Source organism: Macaca nemestrina, chromosome 7, assembly GCF_043159975.1.
Source record: "Macaca nemestrina isolate mMacNem1 chromosome 7, mMacNem.hap1, whole genome shotgun sequence".
In the NCBI taxonomy this organism is placed as follows: Eukaryota; Metazoa; Chordata; class Mammalia; order Primates; family Cercopithecidae; genus Macaca; species Macaca nemestrina.
This window is the reverse complement of record NC_092131.1, coordinates 84,256,887-84,273,547: the sequence shown is the minus strand read 5'-3', so window position 1 is coordinate 84,273,547 and position 16,661 is coordinate 84,256,887. Positions and strand designations below refer to the sequence as shown.

The 16,661-nt window shown below is 45.0% G+C and overlaps 1 protein-coding gene across 3 annotated transcripts; it reads left to right on the top strand.

Moving 5' to 3' along the window:
- Positions 1-1,166: 1,166 nt before the first annotated feature.
- On the top strand, positions 1,167-16,364 carry LOC105477845 (dehydrogenase/reductase SDR family member 4-like). 3 transcript variants are annotated; one of them, XM_071100410.1, is made up of 8 exons: positions 1,252-1,574; positions 2,685-2,862; positions 7,316-7,417; positions 13,166-13,236; positions 13,336-13,387; positions 13,682-13,816; positions 14,288-14,343; positions 15,850-16,364. In XM_071100410.1, exons 1-8 carry the CDS (start codon positions 1,447-1,449, stop codon positions 15,962-15,964), a joined length of 837 nt encoding a protein of 278 aa, XP_070956511.1. In that variant the 5' UTR covers positions 1,252-1,446; the 3' UTR covers positions 15,965-16,364. The 3 variants fall into 3 exon arrangements, with proteins under 3 accessions (XP_070956513.1, XP_070956512.1, XP_070956511.1); XM_071100412.1 differs by lacking the exons at positions 13,166-13,236; positions 13,682-13,816 and having other exon boundaries at positions 1,167-1,574; XM_071100411.1 differs by lacking the exons at positions 13,166-13,236; positions 14,288-14,343; positions 15,850-16,364 and having other exon boundaries at positions 1,223-1,574; positions 13,682-13,814.
- The last annotated feature ends 297 nt before the right edge of the window (positions 16,365-16,661 follow it).

Here is a 16,661-nt window from a genome sequence, read left to right as displayed (position 1 = left end):
TTCACAAATCAGAATTCTTTCCCCTTTAATTGTAGCGACTGACATAAGACTGCCAAACTGGTGATTTCACCGACGACATATCTCTAAATCTACCCATCTGCTTTCATCATCTTTTCTGAAAGAAAACACTAACACATACACAAGCACACACACACACACACACACAAAGGAGCGAATGTATACTCCACAATAAAGGACTGTTAAATAAGCTTAGCTTTGTAAAACTCACTGTAATGTCTTTATGTTGTCATTTTGCCTTGAACTAGCGAAGACGTTGCCATGGACCAGCACTGCTTCTCAGTCTGGCCTTTGGAGGCCAGTGGGTTAAACCAATTCTGATGCTTGCATCTGGGTCTGTTGGGGCCTTTCTACAGTGCACCATAAGCCATCCAGATTTATTGATTCTCCCAGAAACCCAGGAGGGAGATCACTTCAGCCCACATAGCAGAATTGGAGGCTGAAGTCTTGGACACAGAATTTATAGCTAGTAAGGACTTTATTCATCATCTACTCCATACCCTCAGTAATTTACAGATGAAGAGTCTGGCCCAGGGCACCAACAATAATCACTACATGGTAGCAGTAACTACTATGTGCTTATAGCTTACAGTTCATAAAGAGATTTTGCATTCAACAAATATTTACTGAACTAAGATGGAGGCTAAGACCTGGGGACATAGTGGTTAGGGAGAACTTGAGTGCCCCCAGTTCTCAGCATTTCCACCACTGCTCCAGGGACTCTGCAGCCTCCTCTCTAGCACTTAGCCCCTGTAAAGGAGGAAGTCCCTTTGGCGAGGGATGTGAGATACTGTTTGGTCAATGACCATAGTCTGCCCTCCAGAGCCCATGAAGATGGAGGAGACCTTGGGCAGAGTGAAGGGCAGTGCCAGACCTGGTGCAGCTACTCCCTATCACAGCTCTCCCAGGCTCCTCCAGCCTCACCTGGTGAACTCTATAAGGACCACAGGACTCACCTCCATGGGCAGTCTCAAAACATTTGTCCTCCTGTGGGCTGTCACATACATTGACCCAGACTTTCTTGGAGAAGGAATTCTGAAGAAGCAAAAGCAACTCAAAACCCCCACTTCCCACAGAAGAAAAACGTGGGCAAGCAGATGTAGAAGGGCAGCGGCCAAAGTCTGCGGGTTCCTGCAGGGGCCAGGGGAGGGGCGAGCCCTACAGAAAACTTGAACAGAGAGCGCTTTGGTCACCAGCTAGCACGGGAAGGCAAGCCCCAGTCGGGCGGAACGTAGCTGGCTGCGGGGAGCAGCGGCGGAGGGAGGCGAGCGCCGCCACAGAGGACTTCCAGCGGGCCAAGGACGGGGAGGGGGCGGGCAGGGAAGCGGCCCGCCCTTCGTCCTGCCCTTAGCCCTTGGTCCTGCCCTTCGCCCTACTCTCTGTCACCTCCGCTGGAAGGAGTAGAACCCAGACTTGCTGGTCTGAGCCATGCACAAGGCGGGGCTGCTAGACCTCTGTGTCCGGGCTTGGAATTCGGTGAGGATGGCCAGCTCCGGGATGACCCGCCGGGACCCGCTCGCGAATAAGGTGGCCCTGGTAACCGCCTCCACCGACGGGTGAGTGCTCCGGCGGGAGTTTCTGAGGCCCTGGCTGCCTGGAAACAGGCACTGGCCTCTCATCCTCGGCCTCCGGTGCCCCTGTTCTCAGACCTCACACGCGGCCAAAATCTGACCCTGGAAAAAAGCAGCCGCGTGGTCCGCCTGAAGCCCCTCCGAATCCCCTGGCCCTGGACCCTCCCTTGCCAGGTTCGCGTCCCTGCTGCCTCTGGCACAACTGTGCCACCTCTGTGCAGACCCATCTTTCTGGTCCCGGCAGTGTTCTGGGCTGCCCCAGTCAACCAGCTCCACCTAGTGTCCGGGAAAACCAGAAACTAGAAATCCAAGGGAATCTGGATTTCAAAATCCTATCCCAAGGCCTCCAGCTTTATGAAAATGTACCAGACACTCTATTTGGGCACGAGAAAGTCTCCCGGGACCTCCCCCCCTTACCTAGATGGGACACAAGAGCCATGTGTCAAGATTTTTGTTTAGGTCAGTACATCTGGGCCTACCTTGTCCAGCCTTTTCCTCACCCACCACTCTTGTCTGTCTTGGTTCTCATTTCTACAACACTTTGCTAGATACCAGCTCTCCGCAAAACTAAAATACAAACGTAGGTAAAATGCTAACGACTGACAAGTGCAGAATGTGTAACTCTTCCTCCCAAGGAAATATTTACATTTCTGACCGGAGACCATCTTTTCACAAAATAGATGTTCCCAAAAAGTAACTAAGGATAGAATTTTGAGAATGTTGTAGACTAGTAAGAAAGAAACCTGGGGGCAAAGCTGTTCTGAGTGAGACCCTCAAATCATGGAAGTGGCTGCTGCACACCCACCTCATTTCTTACCTCTCAGTCCCAACAGGGGATGAAGCCTGTCACCATGGTGGGAACTGTAGAAAGTGATGTAAGTTCTTGGGAACTGAGGCTGTGGTCCAGGTCATAAGAAAAAGTAAATGAGTGCCAAAATTGGCCGTGCCATTAAGCCTGTTTTACACATAGAAGAGACACGTGGAGATCATATAGAGAAAGAGCCAGAATTCAAACCCGAACAGTCTTCAGAGCCCATGCTGTCCACCTCTTCCCCTGCACAGGCCTTGGCAGTCTTTGTCTCTTTCTGCTCACAGGATCGGCTTTGCCATTGCCCGGCGTTTGGCCCAGGACGGGGCCCACGTGGTCGTCAGCAGCCGGAAGCAGCAGAAAGTGGACCAGGCGGTGGCCACGCTGCAGGGGGAAGGGCTGAGCGTGACGGGCACCGTGTGCCATGTGGGGAAGGCGGAGGACCGGGAGCGGCTGGTGGCTACCGTGAGCTGCAGGGAAATAGGCACAGAGCCAGAAAGTGGAAAAGGGAGCCAGCCTGATCCTCCTTCCCTGCTTTCCTGGATAGCAGCACATTTTTACTGTGTGCCTTTCTGTTATGTTCATGAACTAACTTCAGAGAATCATCCCATCTCAGTCAGAGAATTTTAAAACATTCTAATGCTTCAACCCTGCATCATCCCTTGAGTACCCCAAAGAAACAGTTGGTACTGGTTCTCTAGTAATTTTCCATCTAATTGGACAGATGAGAAGGGTAAATACAATCACAAAATAGATGTTCCCACCCATGAGCTAATAAACAATCCCCTATTCTTCAGCTTATAGAGTCAAGTCCCTGGGAACCTCAGGAAGCAGCCCACCATGTTTCAGCCACTTATTATGTGCCATTTCCTGTGTTCAGAGCCTTACACAGGTTGTCTCTAGGCCTGACAACAACCCAAGCAAGGCAAGGACTATTCTCTCAGTCTGCAGAGACTGGCTCAGATAGCTGGAGCTACTTCCTAAGGTCCCACAGCCAGTAAGGAAAGAGCCGTGATTCAACCCAGACCTCCCAAGCTCCCTTCCTTTATTGGCTGGCTACAGACTACCAGGTACTGGACTTTAGTCTCAAAGAAAGTATATAAGTCAATGTCACAGTTAGTAGTGGACACCAGCCTTGCAGCTGCTGAAGAAAATATGAACCATCCAACAAAGGAAGCTCCTCTTCCCTTGAGGCTCAGGACACACTTTATTCCCCAGAGTGGAAGGGAGAATCTACCCAAAAATGGATAGTACAGGATTGTGCTAACAGATTGGAAGGTTGGCAGAAATAATTGCATAATCTTCTTAGAAGAGGAGGATCTTAACAATAGTAGACGGTAGTCTGGTAGACTGTATAGGGTAATTCTGTTTTTAAGGAACTGTCTGGCAAATGCTCAGATGTGCATTGGAAAGAACCAAATGTGAGTCCAAGAGAGTCACAAATGTGAGTCCAAAAAAGCCTGGCCTAGGCTGGTGAACACAGCCTAAGATTGGGGACTTGATCCTGATAGTGGAAGGAGCTGTTTGGGAGTCTGGGTCAATTAGCACTAACTATATGACATGTAAGTAGCAATTTAATGTCAAAATCCTGCTGGAAAAACATCCTGTGACCCCCACTAGTTCACTTAACAAGGCCTACAGGCCTAGCCCAGAAGTGATACTTGAGCTAAACGTTTAGGAATAAATGTGAATGGACAGATGGAATAGAGATGAGGTTCCAGATAACTCCACAAAATGAGCAGACAGCCAAGAAGGAACTGAAGGAAAGAGAGGAGCGCTGTCAGTCCACAGTGGAGAGCACAGGCTTAGAAGTACTGCTGGGAAAGGGGCTGCATTGGAAAGATAGAGGCCATGGGCCTCCATATCCTTTTTTTCTTTTTTTTTTCTTTTTCTTTTTTGAGACATAGTTTCACTCTTGTTGCCCAGGCTAGAGTGCTATGGCACAATCTTAGCTCACTGCAACCTCAGCATCCAGGTTCAAGCAATCCTCATGCCTCAGCATCCCAAGTAGCTAGGATTACAGGCATCCACCACCACGTCCAGCTAATTTTTGTATTTTAGTAGAGATGGGGTTTCACAATATTGGCCAGGCTGGTCTTGAACTCCGGATCTCAGGTGATCCGCCCCCTCGGCCTCCCAAAGTGCTGGGATTACAGGCATGAGCCACCGCACCCGGCAATAGCTTCTTAAAAGGATATGTTAAGGACCTTAAAAGGATATGTTTAGACATCCTTATAGCAAATAAGAAGCCATGTGAGGTTTTGAGCAAGAGAAAGATGGTTATTAAGAAAGATAATCTGGCTCTGGTAGAAAGGATATACAAAGAAGACACTGAATCCAGGGTATCAGTGAGGAAGCTGTTGCTGTCATCCAGGTTTAGAGCAGTGGTGGTGGGACTGGAACAGATGTGCCCAAGAGACATTTAGTGGGAACGGACCAAGATTTTCCAACCACATGTCAAAAAGTGGGAAACACGAGCGAAGTCAAAAATGACTCTCAGGTAGTTTGTGTGACCATTGTCAGAGAGGAGAATGATAGAATACTTGTCAGCTATTCGAAATGTCTTCTGCCAATTGCCACATGTTACCCTGCAATGAGAAAAGCCACTGCCCTGAGAATGGTTACTACCCAGTGGCCTCCTCATCTGCACCACAAAGCTTCTAAGTGTGTGGTAAGCGGAAACCAGATTAGCTGCCTATCTGCTTGATTATATTTTTTCTTAAAAATGTATAACTATCAGAACACAGAGCAAACAGCTCCTAACCGTTTTAGTGTAGTGATCACACAATTTAGAACAAGACTTAGATACTTTTTTTTTTTCCAAAGACAAGGCCTCACTCTGTTTCCCAGGCTGGAGTGCAGTGGCATGATCATAGCTCACTGTAACCTCCAACCCCTGAACTCAAGCAATCCTGCCACCTCAGCCTCCCAAGTGGCTAGGACTACAGGCATGAGGTATACTGCAGAGTAGAAAATGTCTCCAGGTGATTCTAGAGCAATCCACTGTCCTCACCCAGCCCAAAAACATGTGAACTCAGCACAGCGCACATCACTTATTAACTTACTCTGCACCTCCCTGGTAACAAGTCCATTGGTGAGACTTAGACAAAACCAAGGCAGGTGACTGGGCTTTATGCCAAAATTTAAAGGGTGCAGGAAAGTATTAACACTGGTTTTAAAAGATTATATGACTGTAAATTTTATTAGATTTACACATTGACAGCCCAGGCATTCCTTCAACCATCTAGAAACAACTGAGTTTAGCACCTAGTTAACGAGAATAATTAGTTAAAACGGGAAGCTAGCAGATGGTGTACATTGTTAGTAACACCCCTCTGTGTGCCAAGTCTGAAGCACAAAGTTGACCAAGGGCCCATGTACTGCTACTTGCCCAAGGCATCAAAATTGCCAGTTCCGGGCAAATGTAAAGTCTGGTTTCAGGGTCACTTTGTAGAGAAAACTCTTGTTGGCAGATTCTGCTTGGCCATTCATTACTCTAGCACACGCCTCACTACCTACTTATAGCTGATTAAGGAGGTGAGATGTTGCCTTTCTTGGCTTTCTCAGTTTAAATGTCAGTTTCTACCTTGAATCTTTCATGCCTTCAGGTCAAAAGAGAGAGACAGAGACAGAGAAAATGCCATCATAACTAAATATGGAATTGCTTTAAATTCAGGCTGGTATCTTCTCCCATCATGGCTCTCCTGGGCAGTCAGTTTCCTAATGACCCCAACTCACTTTCAGAGGGCTCTTATGAATTAGCGGTGTGCTACAGAATGGGAGACTGACCTCAGTTCTTCCACTGCTAACTAGCTTTGTGCCCTGAGCAAATCACTTTCCCAAACACAGAATAAGCAGGCCTCCTGTTCTTAGCTACCCTCAGTGTGTCACTACTGAACTATATGGTCTTGAGAAAATTCCCAGAACCTGTTTCATCATCTCCACCTTAAGGACATTGGAATAGATGATCTCAAAGGCCCCTCCAGGGTAACTTTCTTCAGCTCTATTTAAGCCCGTTTTTCCATTCAGGTAAGTGTGGACAGATTGACTTTGAGATAAGGGTAACTTATTCAAGGAGAACTGGACAGTAAGCACTTGGAGAAATGGGGGTGGAACTCACTGTGAAAGGAAGAGGAGGGGTCTGGAAATAGATTTTGAGGTGAGACTTGAAATCATGAGAATGAAGGAGCTTCCCAAAGGGAGAGTGTAAAGAAAAGCGCAAAGGGTCAGAGACAGCCTTAGAAGAATAGGAGGTGGGAAGAAAAGACTGCAAAAAAATGTAAGACAAACTTCCTGGTGGCTCACACCTGTAACAATTTCAGATACTGAGGCAGGTGAATGGCTTGAGCTCAGGAGTTCCAGACCAGCCTCGGCAACAGGGCAAGACCCTGTCTCTACAAAAAATACAAAAATTGGCGGGGTGTGGTGGCAAGTACTTGTACTCCCGACTACTTTGGGGACTGAGGCAAGAGGATGGCTTGAACCCAGTAGATCAAGGCTGCAGTGAGCTGAGATCATGCCACTGTACTCCAGCCTGGGTGACAGAGCAAGACTCCGTCTAAAAAAGAAAGAAGGAAGCCAACCTTAAATGGTTAGCAGCAGATCTTGGGGTAGTTTTCAAAAAAAAAAAAAAAAAGATGTTTTAGGAAAGAGAACTTATTTTGATGATAGTTCCTAAGAAGGAAGGTTTTGTTGTCATTTTTTTTTTTTTTAATATAAAGACAAGGTCTCGCTATGTGGCTCTAGCTTCTCTCAAACTCCTCAGCTCAAGTGATCCGCCCACCTTGGCCTCCCAAAGTGCCATGATTACAGGCGTGACCCACAGGGCATAACTCAAAAGCAAGTTTTTATCAACATGGGTAAATGTACCTCCCTTACTTACTGCAGCCCTGGTCCAGACCTCACCCCCTCTCTCTAGGCTGTGAAGCTTCATGGAGGTATCGATATCCTAGTCTCCAATGCTGCTGTCAACCCTTTCTTTGGAAGCCTAATGGATATCACCGAGGAGGTGTGGGACAAGGTGAGAGGGGATTAAATCAACAGGGGGCTGGCCTCAGAACACATTCAGTACAAACTCCATCTGCTTTTAGAATGTGTTTGTCAAGGGCAGTGTAAATGTGAGGACTCTTTGCCATGTGCCACACACGTGGAGCACACATGGTAAAGGGCGGGGTGGGGGGTAGCTCTATCCCTGCCCTTCTTATTCATTTCTGCTACTCCTAGTTCTGACTGCTCATATTTGCTCTTCACTCTCTGTAGTCTACTCCCCTCCCCAGGCTTCTTCCCCAGTATGCTCTTCTACGTGGCTGATTTCCAACAGAGACATAGCAGCTAATATGCCAACAACTACAACACTTAAATTTACACACCCACCTGACCCCTTTCAGTGGACAAAAAGTAATCTTTTTTATTAGTTGGGAAATATTAAATGCCGCTAGTTATTTAAAATACTGATTCTGGTGAAATGAGCAGTTGCCACTTTATAACATACACCCTTTAAAAATAAAAAATAAAAACCCGTACTAGTTTCTTCTTAGCTGCAATGTCAAGAAAATCTGAGATCCGGATGTCTAAATTCAAGTGGTAGAATATTGGGTTTTATGTGAAAATGTATAATTACATTATATTCATAATATATTTCACACATATTTAATTACAAAGTTTTAATTAAAATATTTGTTTTTGTTTATTAAGGTTAATATTCCCACATGATTTGGAAATGCTAATTTTTTATGATTTCTCATGGTTTTGCTTTTTACTCTGATGTTGTATTAGTCTGTTCTGTGTTGCTATAAAGGAATACCTGAGCTGGGCAATTCATAAAGAAAAGAAGTTTGTTTTGGCTTACAATACTGCAGACTGTACAAGAAGCATGGTGCCAGTATCTGCTTCTGATGAGGCCTCAGGAAGCTTACAATCATGGCAGAAGGAAAAAGGGAGCAGGGTGTCACATGGCAAGAGAGGAAGCAAGAGAGAGAAACCAGTCTGTTTTAAACAACTAGTCCTGGCATGAACTAATAGAGTGAGAACTCACTCATTGCCACAGGCAGGGCACCAAGCCATTCATAAGGGATCCACCCCCGTGACCCAAACACCTCACACCAGGTCCCACCTTGAACATTGGTGATCACATTTCAACATGGGACTTAGAGGGCACAAACATACCAACTATATCAGATGTCATCAAAAATTTCTCAACACTAAAGTATCAGGTTGTGAAAATACTGTGATTTATTTACTAGTGTTTCATACACATAAAGACCAAAGTGCTAAAATGTTCTTCAGTGAGCTAGTTTTTGATTCTAGATGAGCTAGTTTGAGCGAAGCCTGGGCAACACAACGAGACCTTTTGTCTATATTAAAAACAACAGAAACAACAACAACAACGACAACAAAACCTTCCTTCTTAGGAATTATCATCAAAATGGCTTCTCTTTCTTAAACCATCTTTTCTTCAAAACTACCCAAAGATTTGCTGCTAACCATTTAAGGTTGGCTTCTTTCTTTCTTTTCTTAGACAGTCTTGCCCTGTCTTTTTTGCCTTTTTCTTTTTTTTTTTTTTTTTTTTTTTTCATTTCTTTTTTCTTTGCTGTGTCACCAAGGCTGGAGTGCTGTAGTGCGATCTCAGCTCACTGCAACCTCTGCCTCCCAGGTTCAACCTCAGCTCCTGAAGTACCCAGGACTACAGGCATGTGCCACCACACCAGGCTAATTTTTTGTATTTTTATTAGAGATGGGGTTTCACTGTGTTGCCCAGGCTGGTCTCAAATTCCTGGCCTCAACAGATACCCCCACCTTGGCCTCCCAAAGTATTGGGATTACAGGCACGAGCCACCGCACCCAGCCAGATTCTTATACTCTTTAAAATAGAGGAACATCTTTCGTGAACAGTCTGAATAGAGACCATATGAAAGTCAGTTTTACACTAAGTACAGGCACACCTCGGAGATATTGTGGGTCTGGTTCCAGGCACCACAATAAATTCAATATTATAATAAAGCCAGTCACATGAATTTTTTGGTTTCCCAGTGCATATAAAAGTTATGTTTACACTATAATGGTCATCTAATGGTAGTCTATTAAATGAGCAGTAGTATTATCTCTTAAAATATATATATGTATCTAAAGTTTAAAATAGTTTATTGCTAAAAAATGCTAACAATCATCTGAGACTTCAGAAGCTGTAATCTTTTTGCTGGTGGAGGGTCTTGTCTCCACATTGATGGTGGCTGACTTAGGGTGGTGTTCCTGAAGGCTGGGGTGGCTGTGGCAATCTCTTCAAATAAGCCAGCAGTGAAGTTTGCCACATCAGTTGATTCTTCCTTTCACAAAAGATTTCTCTGTAACATGCAATGCTGTTTCATAGCATTTACCCACAGTAGAGCTTCTTTCAAAATTGGAGTCAATCCTATCAAACTCTGCCACTGCTTAATCAACTAAGTTCATGTAATATTCTAAATCTCGTGTTGTGATTTCAACAATGTTCGTGGCATCTTCACCAGAAATAGATTCCATCCCAAGAAACCACTTTCCTTACTTATCCATAAGAAGCCACTCCTCAGCCGTTTACATTTTGTCGTGAGATTGCAGCAATGCAGTCCCATCTTCAGGCTCTACTTCTGGATCTCTTGCTATTTCCACCACATCTGCAGTTCCTTCCTCTGATGCAGTCTTGAACCCCTCCATGTCATCCATGAGGGTTGGAATCAACTTTTTCCAGACTCCTGTTAATGTAGATATTTTGACCTCCTCCCATGAATCACAAATATTCTTAATGGCATCTAGAATGGTGAATCCTTTTCAGAAGGTGTCAGTTAACTTTGCTGTGATCCATCAGAGGAATCACTATCTATGGCAGTTACAGCCTTACAAAATGTATTTCTTAAATAATAAGACTTGCAAGTCAGAGGTACCCCCTGATCCATGGACTACAGAATGGACGTTGTGTTAGCAGGCATAAAAACAACATTAATCTCCTTGTACATCTCCATCAGAGTTTTTGACTGACCAGTTGCATTGTCAATGAGCAGTAATAGTTTGAAAGGAATCTTTTTCTGAGCAGTAGCTATCAACATTGAGCTTTAAATGTTCAGTTAACCATGCTATAAACAAATGTACTCTTATTCAGGCTTTGTATTCCATTTATAGAGCATGGGCAGAGTAGATTTAGCATAAATCTTGAGAGCCATAGAATTTTCAGAATGGTAAATGAGCATTGGCTTCAACTTAAAGTCACTGGCTGCATTAGACCCTAACAAGAGAATAAGCCTGTCCTTTGAAGTTTTGAAGCCAGGCGTTGACTTCTCCTCTCTAGCCATTAAAGCCCTACAGGGCACCTTCTTTCACTAGAAGGTTGTTTCATCTACAGGAAAACCTATTGTTTGGTGTAGCCACCTTCATCACTGATCTTAGCTAGATCTTCTGGATAACTTGCTGCAGCTTCTACATCAGCACTTGCTGCTTCACCTTGCACTTTTATGTTACAGAGATGGCTTCTTAAACCTCATGAACCAACCTCTGCTAGCTTCAAACTTTTCTTCTGGAGCTTCCTCACCTCTCTCAGCCTTCAAAGAATTAAAAAGTTAGGGCCTTTTTCTGATTAGGCTTTGGCTTAAGGGAATGTTGTGGCTAGTTTGATCTTCTATCCAGAACACTAGAACTTTCTCTCTATATTAACAATAAAGCTGTTTTGCTTTCTTATCATTTACGTGTTCACAGAAGTAGCACTTTTAATTTCCTTCAAGAATTTTTCCTTTGCACTCACAATTTGGCTAACTGGTGCACATGGCCTAGCTTTCAGCCTGCCTCAGCTTTCAACATGCCTTCCTCACTAAGCTCAATTATTTCTAGCCTTTGATTTAAAGTGCAAGATGTGTGACTCTTCCTTTCACTTGAACACTTAGAGGACATTATATGGTTATTAATTGGTCTAATTTCAATATAAACGTGTCTCAGGGAATATGGAGGCCTACAGAGAGGAAGAGAGATGGGAGAAGGGCAGAGCAGTCAGAACGTACAACATTTATCGATTAAGTTCACCTTCTTTTCTGGGTGTGGTTTGTGGTATCCCAAAACAATTATAATAAAAACATGAAAGACCACTGATCACAGATCACCATAACAGATATAATAATAATGAAAAAGTCTGAAATATTCCAAGAATTACTGAAATGTGACCCAGAGACAAAGTCAGCACATGCCATTGGAAAAATGGCTCTCATTAGCGCAGGGTTGCCATGAAACTTCAATTTGTAAAAAAAAAAGAAAACACACAGTATCTGCAAAGCATAATAAAATGAGATGTGTCTATAACTTTTCTTTTATATATCTTTTAAACTATCACAGTACATCAAATGCAAACATAATGGCTGATCCTTGATTGAGCTCTGGACTTTAAAAAACACAACACACATTTGGGGGACAAATGAGGCCCATATATTAGATAGCATTCTCATCATTGTCAGACTCTTGGTTGTGATAACAGATTATGGTTGTGTAAAAGAACATCGTTACTCTCTGGAAATGTCTGATAAGTATTTAGGGATAGAGCATTGTAATATCTGCAACTGAGTTTACTTATTTTATTTTATTTATGTATTTATTTTTGTGATGGAGCCTCACACTATTCCCCAGGCTGGAGTGCAGTGGTGCTATCTCAGCTCACTGCAACCTCCACCTCCTGGGTTCCAGCTATTCTGCTGTCTCATCCTCCTGAGTAGCTGAGACTACAGGCAGATGCCACCACATCCGGCTAATTCTTGTATTTTTAGTACAGATGAGGTTTGCCATGTTGCCCAGGCTGGTCTCAAACTCCTGACCTCAAAGTGGTCCACCCACCTTGGCCTCCCGAAGTGCAGGGATTACAGGCATGAGCCACCATGACCAGCCCTGAGTTTCTTTTTTTTAATTTACATTTTTATTTTTTTATTTGTGTTCTTAGTAATTTTTCATTTTATTATATAAAATCTTACAGAAAACTTGCAACTGAGTTTCAGTGGTTCATTTAAAAAAACTGTACAGATCTACAGAGAGGACAAATGGAACACAATGTGAACAATTGGTGAATCTAAGTGAACGATCTCCAGATATTCGTTGTATTTCTATTACCAATTTTTCTGTAAGACTGAAATATTTTAATATAAGCAGTTGTCTAGAACAATGTAACACATTTGTTTTACATTATGGATGTGGGGATTCTGATTATAGCCTGTCCCCCAGCTTCCCCAGAAGGTGCCTCCTCATGATCCCACTTTCTAATCAGGTCTAGCCAGGCAGTCCATCCTAGAGGGCCAAGAGCATCTCACTCCCTAAGCACAGAAGCCAGAGAAGTGCTAGAACAACCCCAGGTATCCAAGGTCAGGCCACATTTTCCCTGAGAACCATGGCCCACTCTAGGGCAAGTCCAGGAGGCTGACAATTGCAGACTTTCCCTACTTTGAAGAAACGCAGAAAACGCAGCTCAAATCCAAAGGAGCCCTGAGGATTTAGGCCCCTTCTGGGCCACATCATACTTGGCTGGTGACGAAACAAGATGAACCAGGCTCCATTTTTTCTCACCTGAACCTAATGTATCATTATCTAGCTGAGCAGCTGGTGAGAGCTACTTCTCCCTGAACCTCAGTTTCTTCATGTGCAAGATGCAGCTGAATCATCCTAAGATCTTCGTCAGTTCTGACAAACATCCTAGGAACCCACTCTAACTCCTCATTGCCATGCCTCCTCCAGTGCTCTTCACTCATGCTGTTTCCCCTTCTTCTCTTGGCTTCAGACTCTGGACGTTAATGTGAAGGCCCCAGCCCTGATGACAAAGGCAGTGGTGCCAGAAATGGAGAAACGAGGGTACAGAGAGTGAGGGAGAGCCTGGGTGAGATGGGACCCCACACGGGCTGAGGGCAATGGTCCAGGCTGGGAAGACCGTCAGCTCTCTTCTTTTTCCAGAGGCGGCTCAGTGGTGATCGTGGCCTCCATAGCAGCCTTCAGTCCATCTCCTGTAAGAACCCTTTTGACTGCCCCTTCCATCCCATCCTGTACATCTTTCCACCCCAACTGTTACCCAAAGAAGTTTGTGTCCCCTTTTAGAATCACACCACCAAGTCCCTGCCCACAAAATAGATGCCTTGCCTCCACAAACCATAACCTAAGGGAGGTTTAGCCACAAGACAGTTTCCTAACTGTGCCCCTCCATTACAGGAGATCCCTATTGAGCACTGCCCTTTATGTCTAGTTATTAGAACCCAGAGTGACCTGGAAATTATGAGTCTAACCCATTGTTTTCTATCTCCAGGGCTTCACTCCTTACAATGTCAGTAAAACAGCTTTGCTGGGCCTCACCAAGACCCTGGCCATAGAACTGGCCCCAAGGAACATTAGGGTGAACTGCCTAGCACCTGGACTTATCAAGACCAGCTTCAGCAGGATGGTGAGGAAGGAGAGCTCTGCATCCCACTGGAACCCCTTAAAAGGCATCCATCTTCTTGGACGGGGAAGCCCAGTACCTGATTCCTGAACTCTCAACCACTCCCTTCTCCTTCCCTTGGCTTTTCCATGTTCCCTCTCTGTACCAACTGCCCTTTCCAAGCCAGACTCCAGTCACACCATTTCTAAGGCATAGGGTGGAGACTGAGGTATTCAGACTCTACTCACACTGTTTCCTCTCTCCTTCCATGGATGAGAATTGGAGAGATGCAGCAAAATGCATCACTAGAACCTGAAACAAATGAAACACATGAGGGCAGTGGGGAGAGCTGGGAGCTAGAAAAAAAAATAGGAAGTGAAAGAGGGAAGTCTCTCCATCCTTACTTTCTGTTGCCATGAGGACGGGCAGTTTCTTTCTTTTTTGTTCCTCACTTTCCTCTTCTTAAACATAAAGAGATTTCCCTTCTTCCTGCAGTTCTGGATGGACAAGGAAAAAGAGGAAAGAATGAAAGAAACCCTGCAGATAAGAAGGTAAAACTATTATGGGATCAAGGGCCCTAAAAGGCAGGGGGATGGAAAGGTCTGGTCTCTAGCAGCCCACAGCCCGCTGTCTCAGTCCCACAGATAACACAGGCAGGCTCTCCTCTGCCTCACAGAGCACAAATTCATAAACACTATCACTGCAGTGGCCTAAGCAAGAAGTCAGCTTCCCTTTCAAAAAGTAAACTCAGAGATATCAGGGTTTCAGGAGTGCAGAGCTCTGGGAGAAGCCCTGAGTCCTCTCTCCATCTGGGGGATTGCCTCCACCTCTGAGCATCCTTGGAGACCAGGGACCAAAACCAAAACCATGCATTTTTAGTTCCCATGAATAATGACACATGTTTACAAAACTCAGGTTGATGATCTACAATCCAAATGAAAAGAATGAAGAGCTTTACTAAGCCCCAAACTCCCCTTGCCTAAGGAGTTACTTTCTTCCCCAGTGAGCTGGGTGAACTGTTCAAGCACCTTTGTTGAGCTCACTTTCCTCTAAGTTCCCCGCCTCTCTTTACCTTCTGGCTTCAGGGCACTATCTACTTCCTCCATCTTGTCCCTCAAGGACAAATGCCAGCAATGCCTAACTCTGTACTGGTCCAGACATCCCAAATTTTCCCAAAGCCATTCTGATGTCAGGCATCAGCTACAGGCCTGGTTTATAAGTCACGGGATTGTCATCCTAGAGCTCTGATGAATGATCCAGCCCATGTAGCTCAATCCTGGATTCACATTAGAATCACCTGTGGAGCTTTTTAAACTGCAGGTGCTCAGGCCCCGCCCACTCCCAGAGATTCTTTTTTAATTGGTCCAAGGTAGGACTTGACCATCTGGGCTTTTGTTTTTGTCTTTTCTTTTTTTGTTTAAGCTTCTCAAATGATTGCAAGATACAGCTAGAATGAAGAACCATTAATTCAGCCCTTCTAGGTTTGAGCTACTCACTCTGCCCACCTCTAGAGCATACTATGGCAGGCAGATTAAAGTGTCCCCTAACTATGCAGTCACTGACAAAAAAAGAATTAGCACATTCTCACCAAATGAACCTGACTTTAAGGGACAAGTATAGATTCCTGAAAAGGTCGTCTGTAAGTTGAACCTGTACAAATGGAATCATTTTAAACACACCATTTACTGTCACACAGACTCCCTGATACTTTAGTGTGTGCACATGTGAAACCATTTTTTTTTTGAAGTATGAAATAATTGCTCACCATTTTATCTATATAACTTTGGATCTTGGTGTCCTGAGCTCTCTATAAAACAGTATGTTTCCATAGTATTTGAATATTATGGGTAATGGTTTTTCCGAGTACAGTATGCTTCTACTAAATTATAACAGCATATCCTCATGGTAACCCTATTTGATAGGCAGAAAGCTTGTACACTGATCCTGAAAAGTCATCTGATAATTCTTGATTAAGCAAACTTCATTCCCTGTGTCCCAGGTGAAGGGGCCAGAACTATTTTATTTTTACTCCCTTCCTTTCTTCCCCTATTCCCCAGGTTAGGCGAGCCAGAGGATTGTGCTGGCATCGTGTCTTTCCTGTGCTCTGAAGATGCCAGCTACATCACTGGGGAGACAGTGGTGGTGGGTGGAGGAACCCCATCCCGCCTCTGAGGACCCGGAGACAGCCCACGGGGCAGTTTTGGGCTTTAGCTCCTGGTGCTGTTCCTGCATTCATAAACTGGCCTTTTCCACCTCTGCTCACCTTACTGTTCACCTCACAAAATGAATTCTGCCCTGTGACAAGATCCAGCCTTCCCTGCCGTCAAGTTGGCGTCTTACTCAGGATTCCTGCTGTTGCTGTGCCCTTGGGTAAAGGCCTCCCCTGAGAACACAGCCTGCTGACAAGGCTGAGTCTACCTTGGCAAAGACCAACAGATATTTTTTGCCCGGGCCACTGGGGAATTTGAGGGGAGATGGGAGAGAAGGAAGCTGGAGTGGAAGGAGCAGAGTTGCAAATTAACAACTTGCAAATGAGGCGCAAATAAAATGCAGATGATTGCGCGGCTTCGAATCAACCTGTTCATTTCTCAGTGTGGGGTGCTTAGCTGAGCAGAGAGCAGAAGTCTGGCCAGGCTGGATCTCTGGATCCCCCAGCCCTCCTCCCTGTCTCCAGGACCTGAGCGTGATGTTCAGGGGTGGAGGTGTCTGCAGAGCTGCCAACTGGAAGGAAGGTGGCACGGGAACTGCCAGGACGCCACGGGAATCCCTGAGGCAGGGCCAGGCTGGCGAGGGTGGGGAAGGATGAACTCTCTAACACCTCCCCGCCCCTTGCCTCCCAGATCCCGCCAGGTTCTCTCCCAGCATGGCC

Excerpts from the sequence above, each read along its gene's own strand:
- LOC105477845 (XM_071100410.1), top strand. The coding sequence starts at position 1,447 with ATGCACAAGGCGGGGCTGCTAGACCTCTGTGTCCGGGCTTGGAATTCG. Across the intron at positions 7,418-13,165 it reads CCGAGGAGGTGTGGGACAAG|ACTCTGGACGTTAATGTGAA; the intron begins GTGAGAGGGGAT and ends TCTTGGCTTCAG. Across the intron at positions 14,344-15,849 it reads GAAACCCTGCAGATAAGAAG|GTTAGGCGAGCCAGAGGATT; the intron begins GTAAAACTATTA and ends CCTATTCCCCAG.